Here is a 26,699-nt window from a genome sequence, read left to right as displayed (position 1 = left end):
TCTGCAGACGAGGTGCTCCCTTTATTTCCTGTAAAGTTATTCTGTCTTTCTGGTGCTGCTGGAAGGAGGCTGGGAATACAGTGAAGTCATTCCCTGTAGACTCATCTTGGGAAGGCTTGGTCTGATCTTTCTGCCACTCATAACCTCCTTGGTGGTTTTGCCGAGGCCAAGCATTGACTGGGCAGTCTGGTGGGCAGGGGCTGTAGCCAGAGTGGAGAGCCCTGGCTGCTGGCATTGGGTGTCCCACATGATTGACTCACAACTAGTGAGCAACTTTTAGAGTTTCTTAAGGGAGTCATTTAGCAATTGGAAACTTGGGAGAATAATGCCATGTTATTTAGCCCTTTTCACCTGGCATGAGTCTTTGGCAGTGGCAGTTAAGCATCATTCTCCGTGAAGGCAGCCACACCTGGTAGCCTTGTTAGATCCTCAGTCTGTGTTGGAATGAAGGAAGGGATTCTGCTTCCAGGAAGTCTTTGTTTGGAAGCCTTCTCTTCCCTGGTGAGTTGACCTCAGCTCCGCCCAGCTCCCCTTTTTTAAGGAGGTGTCAGAGCCACTTGCCTGTCAGGGGTTTGTACCCCTCTGCTCTGTGAGGCAGTCTCTTCAGAGGAAACTGAAAGTAGATTCACATTTACAACAAAATGAGGAATCATTCCTTCCTGTTGATCTGTGGTTCTTTAACTTGAGTGCACAAGCAGGCGTATCAGGTCCCTCTTCCTTAAAGTTATGCATATTCTTAGGTCCTGTGCCCCCCAGTTCAATTTCTTTGTTTAGTGCCTAAGTCTGCATTTTACCAGGAGATTCTATGGAAATGATCTTATTTCTCGAGTCTCTGGCTGAAGCAGTTACTATTTTTTTGTTTTCTTCTTGCTGTAACTGATCCTGCGTTTGAAATGGGAACTCTGGTACTATGAACAGCTTTGACTAGAGATAGAAAGACAATTTAGGCCCATACATGCAGGTGCTATCTTGGTTCTTACTATCTGTGGGGGAGTGAGGGGGTTCCCTTTTAAAGTGACTTGGTAGATTATGGTAATTAGAACCACATATTGATCTCTTGGCTTCCCTGGTGGCTCAGCGTTAAAGAATCCGCCTGCCAATGCAGGAGATGTGAGTTCACTCCCTGGGTCAGGAAGAGCCCCTGGAGAAGGAAATGGCAACCCACTCCAGTATTCTTGCCTGGGAAATCCAATGGACAGAGGAGCCTGGCAGGCTACAGTTCATGGGATTGCAAAGAGTCGGACACAACTTAGTGGCTAAACAACAGCAACTGTTCCCTTGCTCTGTGACAGTCCCTTTGCTAAGCAGTTTCCATATCTGAGCTCATTTCTTCTTCATGTGAAGAAGCTCATTTCTTCTTCTTCATTTTTTCTTTCTACAAATGTGGAAAGATTGTTGCCGTCAACCCCATTCTCATTTTTCAGATGAGGAAGTCAGCTCACAGGAGAAACTGCTTGAGGTTGCAGAGCACATATGTAAATAGTAGCACGGAAGTCTCAATGGAGGTCTGTGGGGCTCCAAGGTTCCTGAAACTGCAGTGGCCACAGTATCAGTCTGCTTCTCTGGAGCAGGGTTTTCCTTAAACAGCAGGAGTTTCAGTTAGGGCCAGGTGCCTGTTGGGGGAGTGTGTGTGTGTGTGTGTGTGTGTGTACACGTGTATATGCACCTGAAACAGTAGGGTGGGAGTAGATGGTCTGCGCTTCCTGGAGCCCAGCGGTGTCTTGAGAGCCCTGATTGGTGGAGACAGGCTCTGTCCCAGTCCCTGCGTGGTGATCATAGGCAGTTCACTCTCATTGCTCTGAATTCAACTGAGCAGTTGTAAATGGAAGAAGAAATTGGAATAGAAGAGCAATTTGGGAAATTGTTGGCTGCAGAACCTAAGCCCATTATGTAAAATTGCTAAGAGGAGAAGGCTTAGGGGGAGGTTTGCCTGCAGACATGAACTTGTCCCATCCCCCTGCCCACCTTTGAGGCACATCTGTGGGAACCTCAGGACTTTGAGAAACCATGTTTGAAAACTCCTTCCATGATATTATGGAATTCTATGACTCCTGAAGAATGAGCGGGATAGAAAAAGGGTCCTGAAGTCACAGTTATGGTAGATTTCAGGAGCAATGTAAATCTGTCCTTTCCAAAGTCACCTGTGTATCCCTCTTTCCTTGGTCCTGGAGAAGATGAGCTTGGTACCAGTCTCAAGTTTTGTTCTTACGTCCCTTCTGCTATTACTAACTTCTATAAGGTTGTCTGATATGCTGGGTTCTTAACCTATAGAGAGCAAGGCCAGGAAGCTTGGTTTCATGTGGTAGAGACCAGAACTTCTTAAGGGAGCCTGAGGCAGGTCACTTTTGTGTCACTAATGTTCTCATTTTGAATCCTATCATTTACGTGTGTTTTGTTAGTGTTGTTTGTGGCCGTGGGAGAGATCGTTGCCAGCCGCCTTTTGGTGGATTTTGTGGGAAGATGTCCTTTTAGTTACGCATGAAACTGTTAAAGACTTGGAGTCTCTCTCCAGGTCGAGGCCATTGTTGTCTGCGGGATGTGTTTTCCTCCGAGTTACTGAAGCCCAAGTTAGGCTGTGTGCATGATCAAGGGAGAAAGTTTCAAGGTGATCCCTTGTAGTTCTTTGAAAATAAAATGGGTCAGGGCTGGGATATTGCTATCTAACAGCAGTGGTCCCCTAGGCCCTTTGGCCATAGTTTGGGTCATTTCAGAGGGGCCAGTGGTGCTCTGGGTCTGTGGTTTGGAGTTGAGGCTGAAGGACTTGGGGAATAGGTATGTCGGGTTGGGAGAGAAGTCAGCAGACCGGCTTGGGTTCTGCCTCTAGCTCTGTTGTTCCTCTGAGGCCTCCATCTGAGCCTGCCGTCAGGAGTAAGCTTCAAAATTGACCTCAAGTAGCTGAAAATCTTGGACTTTTGCATAGCACTGTTTAAGTTGTCCTGGCTATTTGAAATGTCTGTAGAAATGGAGAGTTTCCATTTTGATGTAAGGTCCGACTCTTTTCAACCCCATAGAGGGTAGCCTAAGGGCTTCTCCATCCACGGGATTTTCCAGGCAAGAGTACCGGAGTGGGTTGCCATTTCCTTCTCCAGGGGATCTTCCCGACTCAGGAATCGAACCTGGGTCTCCCACATTGTAGGCAGACGCTTTACCCTCTGAGCCACCAGGGAAGCCAACCCTAACTGATGCTGAGCTTTGTTGATTAAGATCATTGAAAGTATAGTCTTGGATGCCCCCAAACCGCAGTCCTTAGACTTACCAGAGCTTTGCTTTGAAAAGGGCCTGTTTAGAGTCCCACAGCATTGCTTCTTTGTTTGCCAACACCCTCACAATAGAGGCAGGAAGACAGGAACCCAGGCCTTTGTTGTTAAGTACTCATCAGTAATTGCTGACCTGTGTTAGATAAAATCCTTATCATAGCCTGTCATCTCATTGCTTGCTTTAACCAACCAACTATATATCCTTGTATCTATCTTGTTTGGTAGCCGCTTTTATGTGTTGACAATACTTGTGACAAATAATCGCTTTTGTAATTATCAGGAGTAAAATCAGTAGGTAATGACTAATTGTTTACGACAGTAGTTCTCAGACTTCAACGTACACCAGAATCACCTGAAGTCCTTATTAAAACACACATTTCTGTTTCACGCTCCCAGAGTTATTATGCAGTATATCATGGGTAGGTCTGCTAACTTGCATTTCTGATAGGTTCATGGGGTTGTTGATGCTACAGGTCCGGGGAACCACACTTTGACAAACACTGGAGTACAGTGAGCCAGGCGCTGTGTGAGAAACTGGTGTTAGATATGGTCTCTATCCTTGTAGAGCCTGCCTTTGATTTGGCATCTGCCTTCTGTGTGAAGGCACCTGAGTGTGAGGCTCTGTAGACCGGGAACCAAATGAGTGAGAAGTTCAGAGGAGGGAGAAATCTCCAGGACCAGGGAAGTCAGGAAGGTTTTACAGGAATGTTGTGGTCTTTTGAGCGGAGCACTTAAGGATGAGTGGCACATTCCAGGCAGGAAAACACTTTGATAAAGATGTGGAGGTGGAAATGTCCCAAGACAGTTTCAGTGGGTGGCAAGTAGCTAGTCGCTTTGAGTTGTTGGGTATTGTATGCTAGTAATTTGAAATAAGGTTGGAAAATCACTGGGCTCATATTGCATTGGACTTTGAGACGCTGAAGAGGAAGGGTTTCAGTAGAGGTGGTAGCCATTCACAGGGCCCTGTTTAGGACTGGAGGGGAAGGGTGGGCGAGGTGGGGAGAGAGTGTAGAAGATGGAGGCAACCAGCCAGGTGACCTTAACTTCACTGTTGGCATTATTCTGCTCCCAACCCTTGAGATTTATTTTTTCCCTTCCATGTTGAGTAGTAAATTAGTTCTGAAAACTAACCATGTTTACCAGTGGAAAACCATTACATGATTACCAGTGGTTCATTGGTAATCTTGACAAGATTAACGGTGACTTTTTTTTTTTTTTTTTTTTAATAACTTCCTGGAACCAGCAAAGGAGAGACATGAGTGGGTTCTAAAATGCAAAAATTTGAGAATGTTGGTTTGGGTGGAACTAATGAGAACTTTTGTAGCTGAATGCCTTATTTGGACAGGATTATTTGGATAACCAGTTTCAAATTTTTAGCAGAGAGTGATTTTTGTTAGACTTAAAAAGAATAAAACTAACTGTAGCAGGCACTATTTAGTGCTTTGGCCTAGTCTCTGTTTTTAAACATAGTAACATGCAGGTAATTCATATGGATTTTGAGATTATTATGACCTCTAAAAGCATATCTTTAGCAGGTGGTCATATTTCTTTTGAAGTTTAAATATTACTATTTCTCAGCTCAGAAAATAAAGATTAAATAATAAGCAATAATTCACCAAGCAATAAGCCTACATTTTCCTTACATCTCTTTTTTTAAAAAATGAAAGTATTGTTAATATAAAGTATTATATTGTTACAAGTGTACAATACAGTGATTCACAATTCTTAAAGGTTATACTCCACTTATAGTTGTTATGAAGTATTGGCTATATTCCCTGTGTTGTATAGTATATCCTTGTACATTATCCATAATAATTTGTACTTCTTAATCCTCTACCCCTATCTTGCCCCTCCCTGTTTCCCTCTCCTCACTGGTAACTGCTAGTTTGTTCTCTGTATCTATGAATCTGTTTCTTTTTTTGTTATATTCACTAACTTGTATTTTTTAGATTCTGCTTATAAGTGAGATCATATAATATTCATCTTTATCTGTCTGATTTATTTCACTTAGCACAATACCCTCCTTCAGGTCCATCCATGTTGCTGCAAATGGCAAAATTTCATTTTTTTTTTGAATAGCTGAGTAGTGTTCCAGTGTGTGTGTGTATATCCATGTATACATGTATCCATCCATCATCTCTATCCATTCATCTGTTGATGACACTTAGGTTGCTTCCATATCTTGGCAATTGTAAATAATGCTGCTGTGAACACTGGGGTGCGTGTATCTTTTGAATTAATGTTTTTGTTTAGGATGTATTTCAAAGAGTGGAATTGCTGGGTTATATGGTAGTTCTATTTTTAGGTTTTTGAGAAACCTCCATACTGTTTTCCACAGTGGCTGCACCAATTTACATTCCCACTAAGAATATAACACAGTATGTCTTTCCATCTGTGTCATCTTCAGTTTCTTACATCAGTGTCTTATAGTTTTCCAAGTACAGGTTCTTTAGCTCCTTAAGTAGGTTTATTCCTGCTGCTGCTGCTAAGTCACTTCAGTCATGTCTGACTCTGTGCGACCCCAGAGACGGCAGCCCAACAGGCTCCCCCGTCCCTGGGATTCTCCAGGCAAGAACACTGGAGTGGGTTGCCATTTCCTTCTCCAGTGCAGGAAAATGAAAAGTGAAAGTGAAGTCGCTCAGTTGTGTCCGACTCTTCGTGACCCCATGGACTGCAGCCTACCAGGCTCCTCTGTCCATGGGGTTTTCCAGGCAAGAGTACTGGAGTGGGGTGCCATCGCCTTATCCGAGGTTTATTCCTAGGACTCAATTTTTTTTGAAGCAATGATAAATGGGATTTTCCCCTTAATTTGTCTTTCTGGTAGTTCATTGTTGGTGTTTGTTTACGTTCTTAATTGTTTTACTGCTATTTGCTCTTGGTCTAAATTCAGTGCAAGTTTTAAAAATTTTAGTGTAGCACCGTAAAAATGAATTTTTTTGATGGATTTTGATCTGTGTAGGTAAACAAATCTGTAATGATAAAGAGAAAAAAGGCAAACATATTACTATCTTGGACATAAGAAAGACCAATTGTGATTCTTAAACAATTTTTTAATTCCTGTAGGTTTATTATTGTGGTTGGAGCTCCTTTGTGTTTATGCTTTGAAAAGTTTTGTCGCTTTCATAAAACTACAAGTTAAAATCGTATCTTTTTGAATTTTAGGTACTTACACTGTGAAATTTTATGATGGAGTAGTTCAGACTGTCAAACATATTCATGTCAAAGCTTTTTCCAAAGATCAGGTGAGAAATGTGGTTTTATGCTTTTGTGGTATGCATAATGCTAATATTGTAGTTTTGTTTCTCAAAGATGCTATATTTGTTCATGATGGCAAACTCTTCCCTTCATCTGACATGATTTTTCCAGAAAGCAATATGCAAGTTTTCAGATACTACAAATGTTTCTCTCTCTCTGCCTTTTCCTTTTCATACAGTCTTCTTTTCTGAAGTGCCAATACTTAAGTACCATTACCTGTTAGGTCTTTTTTCCAAAATGCCTGGGGATTATTCTTTTCTCTCTCTCCTTGTGCCCTGCCCTCAGAGCTGTTTCCTCTCTTGGGGAACTAGCAGAGTGCTTGAGGAGATCTAGAGATGTTCTCTCCTCCTCATCTGCCTTTGCCTTTTAGCTCAGGACCATGGCCTGGTGGTGGCGTGGATTTGTTAGTCACTTGTGCTGGATGTGCCTGGGTTGAAAAGTTTGTTTTCTGTTGTCCCTTTCACCATCCACGTCTAAGCACAGGTCCTGAGTTTTGACATTGTAAAGTGTTGCCTACTTTCTTCATGATTTTTTTCCCCTTTTAGTTTATTTTGCATTAATGTCTTAATGAAATAGCTGAGGGGAAAGATTCTGATCGTTACTATTATTGATCTCTGTGGGTGGTTGATGTGGCAGTATTTGGTAATGCTGGAACCTGTTGTCTTATGATTAAATGCTTTTACTTTAATAAATTCTTCTGTACATATTTAGCATTTTCAAAGCATCATGATACATGATATTGTTAAAGATAGCCTCAAAAGTATTTTTTGCCTTTTGCTGGTTTTCCTTTTCAGAAAATTGATAAAATTATAAAGCTTTAGCCCTGAAGATGTTCTCTCTTTGATCTTTTGCTTTTCAGGCATCTCAGGAACTACACAGCACTGTATACATTATTTTGGCCTTAAATTTGGCAGTTTTTGTGTTAAGTTTGTGGAATGAGTTAATTTAGACAGAGGACTGAAAAGCTGCAAGATTGTCTAGAATCTCCCGAAGTGGAAGGACAGGGCTCCAAATAACATTCAGCTGGTGTCTCTGGGTGATAGTACTCACAGGGCCTTGACTTGGAGATGGGCACCTCACCCTGTGTGGATTGTGGGTCTTCAGTCCTCAATTCCCAGTTGCCTCTGAGCATCTCTTGTCATCTTATACCTGGCAGGTGGTCAAGCACAGGCCCATGGCTCCTGTTTGTTTTCCTTTCCCAAGAGGACATAGTCTTTTGGATAAATGATTTCTCAGCAAGGCCACTTACAAAGCAAAACTTCTTAAAAAATATTTGTCAATTTTTAAAGCTTTTTTCCATATAGTAATTGCTTCCTCTTTTTTTTTTTTTTTTTTTTAAATAGGCATTTACTGCTCTAAATGGTTTGATCATCTATATTTAAGGAACATTTATATTTTTTTGTACTTATAAAAATATATTTGTTTGCTGTAGAAAATTTAGAAAGCACAGAAAAGCACATTGAAAGTAAAAATTGTTTAATTCTGTCATCTAGATACAGTTGCTCGTAAGATTTTGATGTATAGCCTTCTGTATTCTTTTAAAAAGATACTTATGTATATATGTATTTCTTTTCCCAATTTGAGTCATACGTTACTGTTCTATAACTTGCTCTTTTAACAAAATAATGTTTTCCCAAGTTCCTAAGTCCTGTATGGGAATATAGCTTTTAATGGCTATGTAGTGTTTATAATATGTATATAACCCAACTTTGTGTAACCAGTTTCCTAGTAGTCATTTAAAGATATTTGTAAGTCTGGGTACACAAGTCTAATTATTTTATTAACAAATTTCATTTCTAGGAATTCATTCTAGTTCAAAAGTAGAATCGTAAGTCTTTTGACCCAAATTGCCAACCCCTCTTCGTAGGGGTTGCGATTTATATTTCTGCCAGCAGTTACTAAGGAGGGCTTTGTTCTCAAACCTGGCTGCTTTTAGACAATTTAGAGGACTTGAAAAATAAAATTTCCTCCTAGGCTCCAACCACAAGGATTCTCCTTATTTATTATTTTTCCCCTTGGGACAAATTAAGCTTTTACTCACTGCATATTTAGACACTCCTTGCTCCTGGCAAAGCTACGTGTGCCAAGTTTGTGCTCGGTGCTAGGGGTCCCATATGAACTTGATGTGGTGGCCTCTGCTCTTCTCTTGAGGTCTTGGAAGGAAGATACATACACAAATAAACTTAATTGTAGTTTTAGAAACTCCGGAGCTTTCAGAGCTGGCTTTATTATGAGACAGTAGACAGTGTACTGGGAAACGAGATTCTAAAAGAAAGTAATTTAGGAGGAAAGTAACCAAGAAGTGGTACTTCTTCCTGATGCACAAAAACTCAGTAGCTCAGGAACATAGTAGGACTGAGCACAGCCTTTACCCAGTAGAGGAAGCAAAGACAGTCTGTTTCTGAGTTGGACAATCTTTACAGCTTTCCTGTTCAGCCACCAGTTATCAGTTTATTGGGTTCTTCTCTACACAGGACGTCAGGTTCTGAAAGACCCTGGGTCAGTGTAGTCACGCTTGGGATGACAACAGACAGGGCACGAAGGCATTTTCTTAGAACATTGCTATCAAAAAGATTGCTTCCCAGAAGAGGTCCCTGGGGTAGTTGTCTGTCCCTTTAACTACTTTCCAGTGACTTGTTAATCATAAGGGAGATAGCATTGTCTCAGAAGGAATTCAACATGACTCTGTTATTTTCTTTAAACTTAGGACTGGTTCTCAAACCTCAGCATATGGATGGATATTTTCAGTGGTGCTTTCCATTATGTGACCTGAAATATATCCTCTTTTAATTTCTTTTATCTTCATAAGTTTACAAAGAACCACCTGGTTTTATATTTGCAAGTAATCACAAAATGTGTTTCATCGCTATTTTGCTCATTTTAGAATATTGTGGGTAATGCTAGGCCTAAAGAAACAGAACACAAAAGTCTTCTATCATCTGATAAACGAGAAAAGTTTAAAGAACAGAGAAAACCCACAGCCATTGTGAAGAAAGACAAAGAGGACAAAGCCTTAAAGACAGAAAAGCGAGCCAAGCAGTCTGATAAAGAAGGAAAGTTAATCTGTGCTGAAAAGGGAAAAGCGTCAGAGAAGAGCCTTCCCAAGAACGAGAAGGAAGATAAGGAGAACATTTCAGAAAATGACAGAGAGTATTCTGGAGATGCTCAAGTGGATAAGAAACCTGAAAAAGACATTGTGAAGAGTCCACAGGAAAACTTGAGGGAGCCAAAAAGAAAGCGAGGCCGACCCCCTTCCATCGCTCCTACTGGTGAGTTCTCCAGGTGTGCACTGCAAGAGTGTTCTTTTTGTGGCTCTTTGTGGCTCTTTATGACTTTGTTATTTAACCTTCGTTTCTGTGACTGACCTTGAGTCAGCCTGTCACCTGAAAACAAGTCATGTCCGTGGAGCTGAATTTTACGGGAGGCATATATCCAGAGGAACATAAATTTGGGAAACATATTCTTGGCTGGGCTTCTGAGGTGAAAGATAGCTCTTCACTAGATGCTTCAGCTTATATGATAAAACCTAGTAAGCTAAGGGCTTTTGCTTGTGCCAGTTCAAATGATTCACTTCAAATTAGCTTACCTAGAACCTGGAATCCGAAAATAGTGTTTTCATGAGCGACATGAAAGGGGAAAAAAGAGAGGTAAGTAGGTGTGGGCATCTCTGGAGCAGGTGGGAACAAAGAACACTGGACCTGGGAAGGGAGGCTTACATTTGAAACTGAGCTCTCTGCAGAGTGATTATGGATTGGTAATTTTCAGTCTAAATGAAAAGCTGAGATGGCTAATTGGTAGAGTCAAGGTTAGAGGATTTAGGGAAGAGTACACAATTATTTTAAAAAGTTGAAATTTGGAATTCTTCTAGACTAGCCAAGAAAGAAACAAATCCTGAATTTCTTCCTAAGCCAAACATTCCTTCGCTGGATTGAGTGGCGTGAAAAGCTCACAGGATCTCTGTACGGAACACCGTCTGTGATTATGTGGCAGAGGCCTGCAGATATTCTTGGTTACGTGTACTTTACATAAAAACCGTGAATCCCTACCGTTTTAAAGTGATACCTGTTTTTTTCCTTACAAGTCTGAATAGCTGCCAAAGATAAATGAAAAATATAAGCTATGACATAAAATATATTTTCATCAAAACTGTAGAACTACAGTATGTATGGCTGAATCCCTTCTCTGTTCACCTCAAACCATCACAGCGTTGTGAATCAGCTATGTTTATTGTTGTTGTTCAGTCACTATGTTGTGTCTGACTCTTTTGTGACCCCATGGACTGTAGCCCACCAGGCTCCTCTGTCTGTGGGATTTCCTAGGCATGAATACTAGAGTGGGTTGCCATTTCCTTCTCCAGGGAATCTTCCCTACTCAGGAATTGAGCCCGTGTCTTCTACATTGCAGGTGATTTCTTTACCACTGAGCCACCCGGGAAAGCCCTAGTTGACTGTACCAGAATACAAAATAAAAAGTTAAAAAAGCAACAAAAACTCAAAACAAAATATAAAAAACTGTGGAACTACAGCATCAACCCATTTGTTGTCCCCTTAATGATGCAGAATGTAAAGCCAGTCTTATCTGTCAATCCAGACAGCAACATCATATGTAATTTTTGTGGAAAAACTCTTATTTACTTCAAATAAATGTATTAGTGCTCATTCCCAGTAGGCAGCCTTCTTACATCTTAGTCCTAATTTTAAGGTATGAAATTGGACGATGGTTTGCTTTCTTCCCAGTTGAAATAAGGCGCTTCCCCTTTCAGTGGTTGTTTTCACTCTCAAAGAGCTCAGCATTGTACCTGTGCCTAACTGGGGCCTGGACTTGCACTGTCCAGTATGGGAGCTGCTGGCCACTCATGGTTACTGAGTGCTTGAAATGTGGCTATTCTGAATTGAGATGGGCCGTAACTCTGAAACACACACTGGAGGGAATTCCCTGGCTGCCCAGTGGTTAGGACTCTGTGCTTTCACTGCCCAGAGTCTGGGTTCAGTCCCTTGTCTGGAAACTAAGATCCCACAAGCCACATGGCATTGCCAAATAAACAAAAAACAGAACCCACAAAACACACTCTGGATTTACTAAACAACAGCAACAAAAAAGCCCACCCACGAATGTAGAATATCTCAATAGTTTAAAAATATTGATTACATATTGAAATGATATTTTTGGGTGTATTGGGTTAAATAAAATATGAATTAAATATTCATATTTAAGTATATAAATGTTTTTATATTTTTTATATTTACAGAATATTTTATATAAATATAAATTTAAAATATATTCAATATAATTCATCTATTTAATATAAATATTTAGCTATTTTATATAACATAAATATAAAATATAAGTTTAAATTATTTTCACTTTTTTAACTTTTTCAAGTGACAACTGAAAATTTAAAATTATCTATGTGGCTTCCATTTGTGGCTCTCATATTTCTATTGGACAGCAGCAGTCTAACTTCACTGACTTTCTCAGTAGGATTCCAAGAGAGAATTAAGCTCTAATGCCCAAGGCATCTGTGACCTGTAATGAATTGACTTCTGCCAATTGGTGGTGGTACTAGTTATAAACCACTCTTGGGAGAATTAAGAAAATAACCTTTGTTCTGTTTTCAAATGAGGAACCCCTGTTGAGAAGGTCTAGACGTTTTAAACCTCTGGGCAGTGTACTGTGTTACGATGTGGGATGTAAATAAGCAGGCCTTTTTGTGTAAGTGGGAGGAGGGCACTTATTCAAGGAAAGGTAGACAGTGTGAACAGGCAGAAATCTGATGTGTCCTCACCATAGTTTAGGGAAGAGAGTGAGTATGTGGGACTTGAGTGTTCTGAAACAGATTCCCCTTTGGTTACTCTTACAGTGGGTTGTACTCTCTGGAAAGTGTGGACTGGGATACTTGCATTCCAGTCTGCAGACTGCTTCTCTGAAGCTACCTTACTTCACTCTGATTAAAAATGGGGCATTCAGTTTATTGCTTGTATTAAGTGTAGGATGTTACACCAGATAGGATCAAATTTAATAGAGAACTGGGGTTTTCCAAGCTTACTGTTAACACTTGTCTGAGCTGTTCCTCTCCAGTTAGAATCTCTGGAGCAGGATCTGGGAATACTAATTATTAACAACCTTCCCAGATGATTCTTACTGTAAAAATAATTCAGTTTTGGGAAACATTGAGTTTCTGTGTGGTTAGCCCCGGTTTGTATATGGTATCAATGTGAAGGCTTGCCAGTATTTCATATACTTCAAATCCTCTTTAAAAATTGCTTGAAATAAGTCAGTTGACATGGTGGAGGCTTGAGCTCGCTAGATTATACAGACCTTACTGGAACCAGATCTGAGCTATTTAGGGAGGGTTGTTTGTATTTAATGTGGAATGTGTGTGATCTCTAAGTTCCCACCCTTGGAACGAAGTAATGTTGGCACATTGAGAAGCTTGAACACACAAAGAACCAAAGAGATCAGCATTCTCATCAGGTTTGCCTCCTCAAAGCTCAGCCCTCTGTCCTTTGTACATTTGACATGGCAGATCTGAAGCTTCTGGTCTTAGATGAGTCTTCTCTCTCCCCCTACTTCTTCCCCTCCCATTTCCTTCCCTCTTCCCTCTCTTCCTTCCCCTGGCTGCTGCTTTCTCTCATTTCAACCTTCATCAGACCCCCTAGCCCTACCTTTCCCTCAAGCTTCCCAATTTCTTTTTTTTTTTCTTCTGCCTGCCTTTTGGATTCTTATCTTTCCTGGTGGGAGAGAACTTCTTGTTAGGTTTAAAAAAGAAAAAATGAGTACTGTCTAAGGGTTTAGCTTCTGCACTGCTAAAATTATGTCAGTGCTGGATTTGCCAGTGTTAAGCAGCCTTGTCTGGAACATTGGCTATCAAATAGCATGGTCTCCTGAGATTTTTCTGGAATTGTTTTTAAGAGGTTGTAAATGTTGACATTCTCTTTGGTCCCTCAAAACTAGGACCAATGCCAAGCTGACCAGTTCAGCAAGTAGAGGTTGAAAATAATAATCAAGCTTTAGTCCCAGGGTACAACATTTTAAGGATTAGCCTGCATGGTGGATTTCCTGAGTATTGAATAAGCCAAATTTTGATGAGAAGATTTGATGGTTATAAAAATGACTTTACTGTTGCCTTTGTATACCCTCATATTTTAAAGGAGTCATATTAGGATATTTAAGGAGTGGGTTTTAGGAGATCAGTATATGACTAGAGCTGGGTCGTAGGAAAGATCACAAAGATTCAGAGGTCAGTCTGCAGGGTGTCAGCATTTCCTATAAGGAAGTAATCTCTCACCCATTTCACTTTTTACTCCTTTCGGCTTAAGTAAGAATGCCCTTTGAGGGTTTATTTATCATGCAACGATTTGTGTGTGTGTGTGTGTGTACACACACACACATAATGTTTTATTTGTATACAACATGAGAATTGGTCAATAAAAAACTACATATCTTTTTTGTGTGTGTGTGTGGTTTTATAATCATTATAGCTGTGGATTCAAACTCTCAAACTTTGCAACCAATAACATTGGAATTGAGAAGACGGAAAATATCAAAAGGAAATGAAGTCCCGTTAAAACGTCCTCGGCTTGACAAAAATTCATGTGAGTCTTCAGTTTGTGTATGTGTGGCTGGAACTTGACAACTGTTGGGTTAGCTCCCCTGTGTCCGTGTTGTCACCTGGGCCTTATAGACTCGAATGCTTGTTGATCACAGGGGCTAGTATGAATGGGATGTGTTTGGATCAGAGGATTTTGCTAGAGGGAAAATAAATCCCAAAGCACAAGCTATGTTAATGTTGAGTTCAGTAATGCCATTTCCATACCCATCTGATTTGGATTCCACTGGAAATTTAATGGCTTAGGAAGTGATGGATTTCCTATGACGGGTGAAACTTTAAATATATATTTATTGATCTTACTCTAGCACAGGGAGCTATATTCAATATTTTAAAATAACCTAGTGTAGTGGAAGAGTCTGAAAAAGAGCATATGTATGTGCATGAACCTATATATTCATGCACACCTGAAACTATCACAACATTGTAAATCAACTATACTTCCATTTTAAAAAATGCTATTTATTAATTTTTAAAAAATACCCTATTGGTTCCAGAAAGGACTTGTGATGGCTGTAAGGCTCTGTAAACCTTATTGCCTTGGGGTGTTGTTAATACGTACATTTTTATGTTGGAAAGCCCCAAAATAGCACTTGTCAAGATTGGGATGTGACCTTGCCCACATATTTTCATATCACAAATCCTTAAATTAGGAAAATTATGTCCTGGCAGAAAGACTGTGCCTTTATTTAAAACTATAAGCCAGGATAAGGTATTTCCTTTCATCATTGATGCCAGAAGTCTGTTTAAGCCCTTATCAAGGCAGCCAGTCCAGAAATCTGTGTGTGCTAATTCACTTCAGTAGTGTCCGACTCTTTGTGATTCCATGGACTATAGCCCGCCAGTCTCCTCTGTCCATGGGATTCTCCAGGCAAGAATACTAGAGTGGGTTGCCATTTCCTCCTCCAGGGGATCTTCCCAACCCAGGTATCAAACCTGCGTCTCTTATATCTCCTGCATTGGTAGGCGAGTTCTTTACCACTAACATCACGTGGGAAGCCCCAGAAATCTGTAGTAGCAGAGTTATTTCTTCTGGTCTCTTGACTACAACTCTCTTAATGGTTTATAGCCCAGGAAAAGTCAAAAAACTACTCGGAAAACACTGACAAAGACTTATCAAGGAGACGGTCTTCCAGGCTGTCCACTAATGGGACCCACGAAATTCTAGATCCTGACTTGGTTGTATCAGATTTGGTTGATACAGTTAATACTGATCCTTTGCAAAACACTTCATCTAATACCAAGGAATCAGAAGAAGGTGAGTAGAGTCTGTTCTAGAATGGTCTTGCCAACCTGCTGCCTGTCTTGGTGCTGCTGCTGCTAAGTCATGTCAGTCGTGTCTGACTCTGTGTGACCCCATAGATGGCAGCCCACCAGGCTCCTCTGTCCCTGGGATTATCCAGGCAAGAACACTGGAGTGGGTTGCCATTTCCTTCTCCAATGGATGAAAGTGAAAAGTGAAAGTGAAGTCGCTCAGTTGTGTCCGACTCTTAGCAACCTGATGGACTATAGCCTACCAGGCTCCTCTGTCCATGGGATTTCCCAGGCAAGAGTACTGTAATGGGGTGCCGTTGCCTTCTCCAGTGAGAACCTGTCTAAATCAGTCATTGTGTACTGCCTTACACAAGTTTTAGATTGTCTTGAAATCAAGATATTGATTTGGCTGCAGTATTTCTCATATTATTTTTCACTGAGGATTCACAGACAAACTTTTGTGTGCATTTGTGATTGATTTTGCTTATGTATGTGAATGTTGGGTTGGAGGTACAATGCTAAAGAGCCTTGTTCTTCTGTCTTTCTGATGCCATCTTACTCTAGTGCGTCTGCCTTTTTGTTAATATTTCCAGTAGATCCTCCCTTCACTTTAGCTTCTTATTAGCCTTTTTCTTTGATATGCTTACAACCCTGTGTGTGCTGGAACTTGTGAATGTATTCTATGAAATGAATGCTTCCTCTAAAAAGACCCTGACATTATTAGTCTTTTGTGGGACTTTTGGTTCTCAGACTAAATACATGTATATGTTCCCCAATCTTTCTCTTTTTCTTCTAGGTCAGTTGAAATCTCCTTTGGAAGCTGGCCAGGTCTCATCCACAATAACTTGCCACTCCATTGGGGATGGACTGGGGCCTGCAGGCTTGGAGTTGAACTGCAAGTCAATGGGAGAAAACACTATGAAAACAGAACCGACTTCTCCCCTTGCTGAATTACAAGAGATTTCTACTGTGGCAGGTTCATATTTAGAGTTAACATAATCTGCTCATAAAATATACTTTTGCTTCTGCTTTCATTGTGAACTAAAATGAACTTTCCTAATGTTTTTTTTCCACCCTTTATTAATAACAGTTTCTTATTTTGATGCTATATACTTAAAAATGCTACATGCTTGCCTGATATTGCTAATTTGTACTTCCTCTCTTTTCTTGATTTACTGAGGATTTATCAGTTTTGTAAATAATTTCAAAGAACTAACCTTTTGCTTTAGTTTTCTCTATTTAAAAAACATGTCATTGATTTCTGTTTTGATGTTGTTTTCTTTCTTTAAATGTTTCTAGAAATATAGGTCATTGATTTTAGATACTTTTTTCTAATATGAGCATTTAAAGTTATAAAATATTCTAAGCACTGCTTTAGCCGCATCCTACAAATTTTGATATGTTGTATATTCATTTTCATTCAGTTCAGAATATCTGTGATTTATTTGTTGACTGTGTGTTACTTAGAAATATGTTTCATTTCCAAGTGTTAGGTTTTTTTATAGATACCTTGTTGTTACTGATTTCTGATATAATTCCATGATGGTCAAAGAACATACTCTGTTGGATTTCAATCTTTATTTGTTTTTATTTTTGGCCATGCCACAGGGGCATGGGAGCTTTTAGTTCCCCTGCCGAGGATCACACCCACACCGTCTGCAGTGAAAGCATGAAATCTTAACCCCTGGACTGCCAGGGAATTACCCCAGTGTTTATACATTTGCTGTGCTGCTTTTTCTGGTCCAGCATATGATCTGTCTTGATGGATATTCTGTATGCTTTTGAAAAAATTGTGTGTTCTGCCATGGTTGTAAATCTGTCAGTTAGGTCAGGGTGGTTGATGGTGTTTTTCTGATACATTGCCACTGGTTTAGTTTTGATTTTTCCGTGTGTATCTGTTTCTACCAGTTACTAAGAGATGGGTGATTGTGGATTTATCTTTTTCTCTCTTTAATTCTATCAGTCTTGATCCGTATATTTGGAAGTTTGTTTTTATTTGCATGCATATTTTTAATTGCTATGTCCTCCTAATGAATTGCCCCGCTTCGTGTTCTGTTTTGGCGGTGAGGCTTGTGGAATGTTCCCTGACCAGGAATTGAACCCGGGCCCCGGCAGTGAAAGCCCCATGAATTCCTAACCATGAATCGCCCTCTTTGTAATGTGAAATATCACTATTTCTTTGGTGGTAGTCTTTTTCTTGACTGTCACACTATGATGTGCTTAAATTTGTTTTAGTTTTGTATTTAACCTGCTTGAGACTCACTGAGCTTGAATATGAAAATTGACTTAATTCTTATGTCCTTTTTCTGATATTAGAACAGGTACTCCACCTTTCTTTTGCTTTCTATATACATGATCTATCTATTTCCGTCTCTTTTCTTTCAATATAACTATGCCTTTAACTTCAAACTGTCTTTTATAGATAGCTGGGTTTGGATTTTAACTGTATTGTTTAGTTACATTAAATGAAATAACCGATACGATTGCATTGAGGTCTGCCATTTTGCTTTTTCTTGTGTTTGATCCTGTGTTTTGTTCTTTTCCTTCTCCCCTATTTTTTCAGGTTAATTGAATTTTTAAAATCCAATTTTAATTCATCTATTAGCTTTAAGCTATACTTCTTAGCATTTGTTTTAGAGGTTACTCTAGGTATTACAATGTATATATGTACTTTTCACAGTTTACTTATAGTTAATATTGAACCATCTTATATAAAATGTTGTGTAATCCACTAACACCCCCTTTTTATGCTCTAGTTATCACATGAATTGAATCTACATATGCTATAAAGTTGACAGTATAGTATTATAATTTTTGCTCATATATTTTAAAGAAGATTAAAAAAGAGATAATGATTTACATGTGTATTTACCATATCCAGTATTCTTCATATCTTTTGTTTTTTAACTTATTTATTTTTAATTGGAGGATAATTGCTTTACAATATTGTGTTGGTTTCTGCCATATATCAACATGAGTCAGCCATAGGTATATGCATGTCCCCTCCCTCTTGAACCTCCCTTCTTTATTTCTTCTTGAAGATTTCTTTTCATGTTAAATTTTCCTTTCATGTTTTTTGTTTTTTTTTTCTGTAGGCCAGGTTTCCTGGTGACACATTCTCTTGGTTTCTGTTTATTTGAACATGACTTTATTTAACTTTCATTCATTTTTTTTTTAACTTCCATTCTTAAAGGATATTTTCACTGGATATAGAATTGTGGGTTTACAGTTTTTCTTTCTTTAAATACTTTAAAGTATCACTTCTTTATACTAACTTTAAAGATGTTATTCATGGTCTTCTGTTGTTTCTGAAAGGAAATCAGTGATCATTCATACTGTTGTTTTCCCTGACTGTAATGTGTTGTTTTCTTTCTGGCTGCTTTCAAGATTTTCTTTTTTATCTTTGGTTTTTAGCAGTTGGCTATGACGTGTTAAGATTTGTTTTAGTGTTGTATATAACTTGCTTGAAATTTACTGAGCCTGAATATGAAAACTGATTTATTTCATCAAATTTATGTGAGACTTTTAGAAACTACCCCACAGGTCACTGGAACTCTGTGGATTTTTATGTTTTTGTTCAGTTTTCCCCCTTCATTTTCAGACTGAAAATTTTTCAATATATTTTCAAAATGCTTTTCTCAACTCCACTCTGCTTTTAAGCCCATCCAGTGAATTCTTTTATTTTTAGTACTTTTTAGTTCTATAATATTCCTTTTATTCCCCTAGATTCTCTGCTGAGATTTTCAGTCTGTTTACTCATCATGAGCATAGTTTTAATAGCTTTTAAAAAATACCTATCTAACAACATCTAGATTATTCTGAAGTTAATCATCATTGACTGACTTCACTCTAGGTGACACTTTCCCATTTCTTTATATCTCTAATATATTGGATTATAGCTTTTGCATTGTTAGTGATAGGTTGTAATTTGGATTATGTTATGTTCCTCTGAAGAATAATGATTTCTTTGTTTTAAAGGGAAATTTATTTGAACTCAAAACTCCAGTTTCTTGATGTAGACCTTTTTTTTTTATTAATAAAAATCTTTATTGAATTTGTTGCAGTCTGCTTCTGTTTTATGTTTTCTTTTCTCCTGCAATGGGCAGAATCTGAAATCTCTGTTCAGTCTTTGAGCTTCAGTTGGTCTTCTTGGAATTTTATAGGTTCGGAGATCAGTCAGCGATCAGACAGAATTTAAATGTATCAAATGAGGCCACCCTTTTGTGGCTGTCTTCTTTCTAAGATTTTACTCCTCACTTTCTAGCTGTTGTCATTGCAGTGAACTTTGTCTTCTATTTCTTCAGCCAATAAGACTCAAGGGTTTTAGCTATGCAGTGCTTCTTACTGGAGCCCATCTTTACATGAAAAGTTTATTTCAAATGTCTGACTCGTGTTTCTGTCTCTCCTTGTTGCTCTTCAGTGCCTTTAGATATTTTTTTATTTTATATTTTTTCCCCAGAGTTTATAATGGTTGTAATCGAAAGGGTTGTTTTCATGGGAGGTCTTCTACCATTACTGACGGAGAAAACTCTACCTTATGTTAATAGACACACAGTTTAGGTAGTTGCACGTATCCATGACTACACAGAAAGATAAGTACCATGATTGCGTGTTGTATTAATAGCTATTTGGATGTTATTGGTAATGCGAAAAAAAGGTCATAATTTCATAATGTTATGTTTCTGATAAATGGTTCCTTTTGATGGATATTTAGGTTATTACTGAGCAATAGCAAAGTAATAACCTAAATACTAAATACTACAAAAGCAATACTATATTACATTAATAGTGAAGAGTCCTGTAGGATACGTTTTTATAAGTATGATTGCTAGATTCAACAGAATGCATGTTTTAAATTCCGATGACAAATCATCCTTCATAAAAAGACCATTCTGCTTTATATTATGATCAAGAGTGTGGTACAGTACAGAGTGTGGTACGTATTTTCCCTACATTCTTGCTCTCTGTGGATACTACTCACCTTTTGAATTTTCTTTAATGTAGGTTAACATTGGAAACAAGGTTTACTTTTTAAGTTGTATTTTTTAAAATGAGATTGAACAGTTTTTCATGTTTTATTGAATATTTTAGTCTATTTTTTGTGAATTGTCTTTAGTCTTTGTCCACTTCCTGTAGGGTTATTTGTTTTTATTATTGATTTGCCAAGTTTCCTTTGTGTACTATTGATACGGATCCTTGGTCTTTTATATATATTGTACTGTATTTTCTCTTGGTCTGTCACTTGTCTTTTACTTTTAATCATTGTATTTCTTAATAATGAAATTAAAAATAAATCTACATTCTTTTTTCCTTGGTACTTAAAAAATATAGTTATGATCATATTCATTAGAGAATCATTGCTTTACAGCATAGTGTTGGTTTCTGCCATACGTCAGCATGAATCAGCTATAGGTATACATATGTCTCCTCCCTCTTAAATCTCCCTCTCACCCCGAACCCCATTCTAAGATTCTTGATCAACGTTCATCTTTTTAAAAAATTTATTTATCCATTTTTGACTGTGCTGGGTTTTCATTGCTGCACATGGACTTTCTCTAGTTTGGGCAAGCAGAGTTGCTGTGCGCGGCTTCTCATTGTGGTGGCTTCTCTTGCTGCAGAGCACAGGCTCTAAGGCGCTTGGGCATCAGTAGTCACAGCTCACAGTCTTAGTTGCCCTGCGGCATGTGGGATCTTCGTGGACCAGGGATTGAACCCATGTGCCCTGCATTGGCTGGCAGATTCTTTACCACTGGACTACCAGTGAAGTCCCCAACGTTCATCTTTAAAAAGTTGTTTATTTTATAAAATTTGACTTAACAATGATTGAAAGAGGTAAAGTAGTGGATGAGGGAATTAGTGTGAGTAAATTCTGGTGTTTCTTAAATATCCGTGAAGGCCAAAGGGGACTTGTAGGATATCCCTCTTCTGGACTATGCTATATTGTGAACTATGGCAGCCTAAGAGAGGAAGACATGGCCTTGTTGGAGAATTTAGCCAGAAACAAGTTATGGAATCAAATGTCTTGAGGGTCTATTGATGATATGGTCTGGGACCTGGGATGTGTTCCTTTGGTAAACCTGGGTGGTCTGTAACCTTCTTCCTTCATGTGTGTGGAGAAGATAGGCTGTGGAGTTCCCAAAGCAGAGCTTCTTGGGTGTGTATGAGCCCAGAGGAAGAAGGAAGACACTTGTGGAGTTTTTTGGGCTGAGCATGGTTCCCTGGAGAAGGATGTGCAGACATGCTTTTAGTGAGAGACTCAGGGAAATAGTAGAGATTAAATGAAACCGTCTTCCTGCAGTTAGGGCATGCATGGTGAGAAGACACTGCACACATGGATGTGGAAGCTCTGGTCATATATCTTTTTTGCTCAGATTGATTAGAGTGTCCTGTTGCCGTGGGTAGCAGATGCTGTGCTAATAAGTGTCAGTGATGGAAGATCAATGCCTGCCTGAAGACCACCTTAATCTGGGAGGTATGATGTTTAAGCTGAATCTTGACAGATGTATAGCACTACCCCATGAGTAACACAAGGGACTAGGTATTCCAGTAGAGGGGACTGTTATGCATAGAGGTGTAGCAAGTCTCTTACTAGGCTCTTTCAAATGGAGAAAAGGTAGTCAGTTGAATATTTAGCGATTTTATATTGACACTGTGTACTTGTGACTTTATTTAATATAGTGAAGTCGCTCAGTTGTGTCCAACTCTTTGTGACCCCATGGGCAGTAGCCTGTACCAGGCTCCTCCGTCCATAGGATTTTCTAGGCAGGAGTACTGGAGTGGGTTGCCATTTCCTTCTCCAGGGAATATTCCCGACCCAGGGATCAAACCCAGGTCTCCTGGATTGTAGACAGATGCTTCACCATCTGAGCCACCAGGGAAGTCCTATGCTTATTTAATATAAGCTGTCATGAAATCTATACATTTACATACTCATTTGTGTTATACTAAATGTAAATCTAATTTGCATATTTAATAGTAAATGTAAGATTTGAAATTCTTTGCCTTTATTCCACAAAGGCATTACTTTCAAATTTTTCAAACATTAAGCGTAATTTAAATTTGGGGGAATTCCTTGGTGGTCCAGTGGTTACGACCTGGACTGTGTTCAATTGACCTGGCCCTGGTTCAATCCCTGTTCCGGGAACTAAGATCCTGCAAGGCACTCAGTGCGGCAAAAAACAGACAAAAAAAGAGTAATTTAAATTATAAATAGAAAATTTTACAATGTTAAAATGAATGACATTTAAATAGTTTTGTCTTTATAAGACTTTTATACCATGATGACTGTATGTCTACAGAATTTATACTTTTATGTGGATAATTTCAATTTAGGTTGGAGGGGCAGGTTTTTGTTGTTGTTGATCAGATTCTATGTAGTTGGCATAAATGCAGTGGCAGAGCAGTTCTTTGAAAATAGTAAACTGAAAGTATTCAAGTGTCACTTCTGGCTCATTCCTTTGGTCTTCTGTTCCGCTGGTGCAGAGTGTTGTGCCTCAGCTTCGTGGGCTTGTGGGTACCAAGGATCTTCTCCTTTCTTGCTGAGCCTCTTCTCAATGGCAGGGCTTCTCTCCTCAGCCGACTTTTTCTCCTTTGGGAGGGATTATTAGATTTGATGTGCAAATTTGGTGGAAATTTAATCTCAGAGTGTAGAAGTCTCTTTTGGCATGGAGAACTCTCTATCATAGCCATGTCCCTTAGCTCAGCAGACTAAACTCTTCATTATGTTGTCTTAAGGGTGATGTTAATGTTAGACATCATTTGAGATTGGCAATGAATTGTTCTTCACCACTAGGAAATACGCTGTGCAGAGGAGATGAGTAAGGAGATGAGGTTAGAGGCTAAATCCCAGTGCTTGTTTTAAAGTTTGCACACACATGCAGTTTCTGTCTCATGTCAGTTAATTTAGCCGCATCTCAGGTTTGTGGTGAAGATGGAAATAAGGTAAAGTGAGGGTGGGACAGGGAAGTCTTGAAAAGATGGTGGGAAGATTTCATGTTTTTTTGTTTCTTGAGGTTGCATGGAGGATTTTTTAGGGAATAATTTTGAAACCATGGCAACTAACTGAAGTACTTGCCTGTTTGCAAGAGAGTGTGTAGTAGGGTTAGTGGTGTGATTACCTGGAGCTTGAGCTAGGAGGAGTAAATGCAGCATGGATACCATTACTTTTTTCTTTTGGAATAAGCTCTAAGCTATTTGCTTTTATGGCTTAAATGTCAAGAGGGGAATGCAGTTGAAATTGTTCTACTTGAGTAGGAATTTATTCAGAAATTAGAATATATGCCCTGAGAAGTTAGGTTATTCTCTAAACCTCAGCCCAGCCTATTTGGTCATTCACAGATAACCAGGGCTGTCTGAAAATGGACTGTAGTCCATTCATTAACTTTGCATGCATGCTCAGTTGCAAAGTCATGTCCAACTCTTTGGGACCCTATGTATGGTAGCCTGCTAGGCTCCTCTATCCGTGGGATTTCCCAGGCAAGTATACTGGAGTGGGTTGCCATTTCGTTTTCCAGAGGCTCTTCCACGATTCTTTACCACTGAACCACCAGGGAAAGCCATTCATTCATTTTAGTCAATAAATATTTAACAAGTGCCTACTAAGTGCCAGACTCTATTCTAAGCTGTGTCATTTGTGAATATTCTAAATGAACCATAAACAAGAGAGAAAACTAAATAGAAGTGCAGGCTTATTCACCTAATTTTTTCTTTTTTTTTTTTTAAACTGAGTACCTGTTAGAAATCGGACATTGCCACATGGTCTGGTGTTCCACTGATATGTTGTCAGTTATAAAATGAATGGGAAGTTACTTGTCACTGAACTATTAAAAGTTTACAGATGATTTACTTGCAAATTAACCAGGTTAGTTTCAGAGTAATGCCTACAGTAGTTTTTGTAAATGATTTATTTTTAAATTAACTTGGTCTGGTTTAATGTAGTGCTTATAATTGTTAGATTGCAGGCAACTGTGTTCTCTGTTTTCTTGGGTAAGAGAGTCATAGACTTAGAGGCATTGTCGTTTGGGAAGTTGGGAGTGTCTGTGATCTGTCATCAGGCATATCCTGGTGGAACACTGGCTGAGAATTGATTGTCCTTTTGGGGTTAGAGAAATGAATGAGACATCTGGTCATTGCCCTTGTAGGTCTTTCTGTCCTGAGGCATGAATGAGATTGTATTACAAGAGAGAAAGTAAGGTGGTATCATGAGAAATACTTAAAACTTTAAGAAGAGAAGACTGCCAGTGATAATGTGTGCCTGTCACATGGAAGTTGAACTCAGGATTCTCTTGTTTGAGTCCTGTTGCCTGAGAATGAATACTATATGCCTGGGAGTGAATACTATACAACTTACCGTATGCCTGGGAGCTCTGCTAGCTATCAGTGGGGCGCTCTTGGTCTTAGGGTACATTAAGTGCTCTTTGGACCCGACATCTGGAGACAGGTGATGTTTAGGTTAATAGTTTGAGGGTAGGGGTGGAAGAATATGGAAGGATGAGTAGCAGTTAGACATTTGGAGATGAAGACAACAACATCAATAGTATAATCACAGGGTCTTTTCTGAGACTATTAGGTGTGCTTTCTGACTTAGTTGAAGGCTTCCTGAAGTGGGTTAAGGCTGAGCAGGTAAGTTGGTACCAAACAGTTGCTTTGACTTGCTTTCTTGTTTGTGAATCTATTGAAATGCTTCGTTTGCAGGATAGAGAGAGCTGTCAGTTCACTTGGATCTCTCTGTTGGTAAGGTTGCATTCCTCCTGCTTAGCTGTTCTGTGGCCTTAAGGTATTTTAAAGTTTTTTGTTTTTTTTCTATGAATTGTTTGACAGTATTTACCCTTGAATATTTTGATGTATAGTTCCTTAAAAAAAAAAAAGAGGGCATTCTCTTATGTTACCACAATTATCAAAATCTGGACCTTATTCAAACTCCACTAGGGATTTCACTGGTACTTTTTACCTCATTAATGGAGGTAATCTTGTCTTTATTCAGCATATTCTTTTTTGGTAACTTGCTTTTTTATGTTCATAAAGTTGAAAAGAAATCTAGAAAAGTACAAGAACAATAAAAATAACATGCATGTTTCCCACACCTGAACTGTTGGTTTTGGTCGTGAGTGAGGGCCTCAGGTCCTTACTCTGGCCGAGCTGCTGCCTGCTGACACTCCAGCTTCATCTTTCCTTAGTTCCTCTCCTTCCTGCTGCCTCTGTCCAGCCACAGTCCTTGCTGTCCTCCAAGCAAGTATGGTCATCATTTTTGAGTCATAAGGAGACAGCAGTGAAAGGTTTTATTTAGTGTTGATGTTAAAATTTACATTTAATTTTTCACAGTGAGAACACTAAGGAATACTAATTTTGTAAGTACAACTTTTTGATGAGTTTTCACAACTACTCTGGCATAAAGACAGTTAAGGAGCCCTATTTAAAGATTATTATTAATATATAAAGAGTCATTTTGCTGTTTGTTTCCCTCATATAAATTTCAAAACCAAATATACTAGGAAAAATTAAAACTAAGTAAAAGGAAAAAAAGTGAAAAGCCGTCCGTTACTCTTCCCCCTCTTGAAAGAACCATGGAACAGTTTGGTATATGCTTTTCCATTCTTCAACATGTGGTTCTCTGCATATACAAATACACATGTACCCATGTAACTTTTTAAAAACAGACTGGTAGAATCATATTCTTGTATTAGTCAATGGCTTATCATTTTTATACAGTATTTTTCCATGTCCGTTCATAGCTGTTTCACTATTACATATAATTTATTTCTTTGGATGATTTTCCATAATTTATTTAACTTCCCACTGTGAAAGACATCTAAGTTCTTGCTAATTTTTAACTGTTAATTCTCCCTGTTTTATAGAAGAACCTAGTACTTGGCAAGAAGGGGTAACTCAGCCAGAGTTAGAGTACCACATTTCCCAATGGCTGGGTCATTCCAACTCCTGTCTTCTGACTGAGTACTGAATGCCATCTGGTGAGATGCTGGGTGCTGTATAAATCAGGTGAAGTGAACACACATCCTGCCTTTAGAGAGGTTGCACAGTGTATAACACGGAGCTCGCACTGCCCTCGAGGGCAAGTGTTAAAGCAGTGTGTAGACTCAAAAGCAGCTTAGTAGGCCAGCCTTGAAGAGCACTGTGTGTGGCACAAGTGATGTCAGTACTCCAGACAGGGTGGTGCCTTTGAAATTCTTTAATTTGAGGGGCTGGAAGTGTTGATCTGGAAACTGAATGGTGTTCCCGGTTTTTCTTTTGGAACATGGGCTTAGTGGTGAGCACAGGATGAAAAGATTGCTGGTCGTTGAGAACTCATTCACCAGGAATGTATTATG

At 39.1% G+C, this 26,699-nt stretch overlaps 1 protein-coding gene across 9 annotated transcripts in view; it reads left to right on the top strand.

Annotated features, from left to right (window-relative positions):
* The window catches only part of PHF20 (PHD finger protein 20), a 128,495-nt gene that overhangs the window by 46,787 nt on the left and 55,009 nt on the right, over positions 1 to 26,699 (top strand). For 7 of the 9 annotated variants that reach the window (XM_006072449.3, XM_006072448.3, XM_006072447.3 and 4 more), the window contains exons 5-9: positions 6,420 to 6,499; positions 9,397 to 9,781; positions 13,994 to 14,107; positions 15,191 to 15,379; positions 16,172 to 16,351. In XM_006072449.3, coding sequence (XP_006072511.1) covers positions 6,420 to 6,499; positions 9,397 to 9,781; positions 13,994 to 14,107; positions 15,191 to 15,379; positions 16,172 to 16,351 — 948 coding nt within the window. Of the gene's footprint in view, positions 1 to 34; positions 502 to 6,419; positions 6,500 to 9,396; positions 9,782 to 13,993; positions 14,108 to 15,190; positions 15,380 to 16,171; positions 16,352 to 26,699 lie in introns of those variants that run through there. The other 2 variants (XM_044927693.1, XM_006072450.3) reach the window with 2 other exon arrangements.

Source organism: Bubalus bubalis, chromosome 14 (genome assembly GCF_019923935.1).
Source record: "Bubalus bubalis isolate 160015118507 breed Murrah chromosome 14, NDDB_SH_1, whole genome shotgun sequence".
In the NCBI taxonomy this organism is placed as follows: domain Eukaryota; kingdom Metazoa; phylum Chordata; class Mammalia; order Artiodactyla; family Bovidae; genus Bubalus; species Bubalus bubalis.
This window is presented reverse-complemented; position numbering and strand designations above follow the sequence as displayed.